Genomic DNA, 2,477 nt, shown 5'->3' with positions numbered 1-2,477 from the left:
CTGCCTGTGATCAGTGGCTTTGTCTTAAAAAAACAAAAATCATTAGAGTGTTGCTCAGTATTCTGCCTTTATGAGCTTAGTTAAGTGTCTTCAGGTGAGAGTAAAGAAAAAGCCTATATAAAGTCTTTTCCATCCTCTCCAGTCTAAAAAAGTAACTGGGGTGGATGCCATGTGCATCTTCCTTTAAAGCTCCCAGAAGGTGAGCTGCTGTGTTCACCACAGCACAGAGCTCCTTCCAGTCGAGGCAGGGTGAGGGAAGAGGTCAGCTGCTCCCCAGTGCAGGACAAACATAGCTAAGGCTCCACTGTATACTCACCAGTTCTCCCAGCATGCGTATATTTGGACTGTGGGAGGAACCAAAGAATCTGACGGGGGAGAAGTATTTCCTAATGTCCTGCTGTGATATGGCTGAAACATGTAGAGAGTAAAACTCCTCTAATGAAGATCCACTCTGGGTAAAATGCGCTAAACTATCCTCTAGTTTCTCACACAGGTGGTTATGCAGCAAATAGAAGATAGATTGATGATGGTGGCATTCTTCATAGATGTTCCTGCTGCAAAATGTTTCAGCCCTGATGCTCCCTTTAGGATTCAGAGTACTTAGCTAAAGTTACTGCTAATATCCATCATCCATCCATCCATCCATCCATCCATCCATCCATCCATCCATCCATCCATCCATCCATCCATCCATCCATCCATCCATCCATTCATCATGAACATAAAAGAAAGCTCAAATAAGATATTCGGGGCATGATACAGTAAACCAGTCAGCATCAGCACCAGTAAGATTTTTTAGTTGCACCGAATGAGAGTTGGAATCATTACACATGTCTGGAAGAGAATAAACAAAACAAAAGAACTTTCTTTCCAAAGTCGAAGCATTTCTGCAATATTTAATAGCAGCGACCTCCTTATGTAAATGTGCATTGAACCTTCCCTTTTCTTCTTGATGTGATATCTTCCAGATGATGGGAAGGTGGTGAAGGCTGTGTCTGTCATCAAAGACAACTGGGAAACAGAGGAGGTCATTCTGGAAGAGCTAACCATGTTCCAGGTGAGATTATTCCGAACCGATCCGTCTATCAGCCAGTCAGAGCAGCAGCTGCAGGCCCAAACAGCCTCCTATCAGACAGATTAACTCCAAACTGATGTAATGGATCAGGACTTTTAAGGCTAAGAGCTTGTTTTAGTATCTCCTTGTGTTCCTCTGCCAATCCTGCACAGTGTGTTCCCCCACAGGAGGCCTTCTTTAAGCTCCCTATGGGACATGTTTGTCCAGAAAACTGTTCTTATTATAAAACCAGATGGAAAGGCACATATTTTCCAAAATCGTCTTGAGTGAAGAGACATCAGAGAGACGGAAAAATACAATTTTGAGGAGATGAACCTAACATGAGTGGAAGAAATGTCTTTTTTGATAAGATCAAGATACGATTTCATCCTTAAATTTTAGCGGGACGGGACATATTTCCAGGAAGCAGGAGCAGAACGTCTGGTGGAGTCGTTTGAAAGCGCTGCTGGTTCCTCTGGTTTCTGCTGAGGGCCAGTTTGCGGCCTGACTGGGTTCCCTGGTGCTGACAGAACGGAGGACGGCCAGATCCCCCTTAAAATACTCCCAGTGACTCCCCCTCCCTCCTTCAGCTCGACCTCTCGCCTCAGAGCGGTCACAGGTCGCAGACTCCTTTTGTGAAACGCTGAAACAAGTCAGTGACCCAGAAAAGTGACGCTGTGGGGAATCTTTAGCCCTGTGAAGAAGAAGAAAGAGACTTATTTGATTTCTAATCTCAGTAGCTTCCCTGACCCCGCACTCAGTTGTAGTATTTCATGTTGCTGTGAGGCATTCCTCGCCCTCCGCCTGCCTGAATTATGGCTGCTGTTAAAGACAAACTAGGGTGGGATCCTGTCGGTCATACAAGTTCGCCTTCATTCCTGCAGGTTTGTCCCCTCTGTCAGAGTTGTTTATGATGCAGCCTTTTAAGGATTAATTACATTACAGGTTAAAATAGTTAATACTCGCCTGATTGCTCCCTGGACGCCCCACAATGGCACCCCACTGCTCCCCAAGGAGATGGGTTAAATGCAGAGGTACATTTCTCCGATGTGAGATCAATAAAATTAAATTATTAAAAAAATATTGTTATTATTATTAACATGTTAATTTGTATCATACACTACCGTTCAAAAGTTTGGGGTCACATTGAAATGTCCTTATATTTGAAGGAAAAGCTCTGTACTTTTGAATGAAGATAACTTTAAACTAGTCTTAACTTTAAAGAGATACACTCCATACATTGCTAATGTGGTAAATGACTATTCTAGCTGCAAATGTTTTGGTGCAATATCTCCATAGGTGTATAGAAGCCCATTTCCAGCAACTATCACTCCAGTGTTCTAATGGTACAATGTGTTTGCTCATTGGCTCAGAAGGCTAATTGATGATTAGAAAACCCTTGTGCAATCATGTTCACACATCT

The 2,477-nt window shown here is 43.2% G+C and overlaps 1 protein-coding gene across 1 annotated transcript in view; it reads left to right on the top strand.

Annotated features, from left to right (window-relative positions):
• The window catches only part of LOC107093438 (semaphorin-3D-like), a 26,268-nt gene extending 25,087 nt beyond the window's left edge, over positions 1 to 1,181 (top strand). The window contains exon 12 of the mRNA XM_015388485.1: positions 969 to 1,181. Within this exon, the coding sequence (XP_015243971.1) occupies positions 969 to 1,141 (173 nt within the window). The 3' untranslated portion in view covers positions 1,142 to 1,181. The remainder of the gene's footprint in view (positions 1 to 968) is intronic.
• Positions 1,182 to 2,477: the final 1,296 nt, after the last annotated feature.

Source organism: Cyprinodon variegatus, unplaced genomic scaffold, assembly GCF_000732505.1.
Source record: "Cyprinodon variegatus isolate N-32 unplaced genomic scaffold, C_variegatus-1.0 Scaffold424, whole genome shotgun sequence".
Taxonomy (NCBI): Eukaryota; Metazoa; Chordata; class Actinopteri; order Cyprinodontiformes; family Cyprinodontidae; genus Cyprinodon; species Cyprinodon variegatus.
The sequence above is the reverse complement of the archived record's forward strand: the minus strand, read 5'-3'. Positions and strand labels throughout refer to the sequence as shown.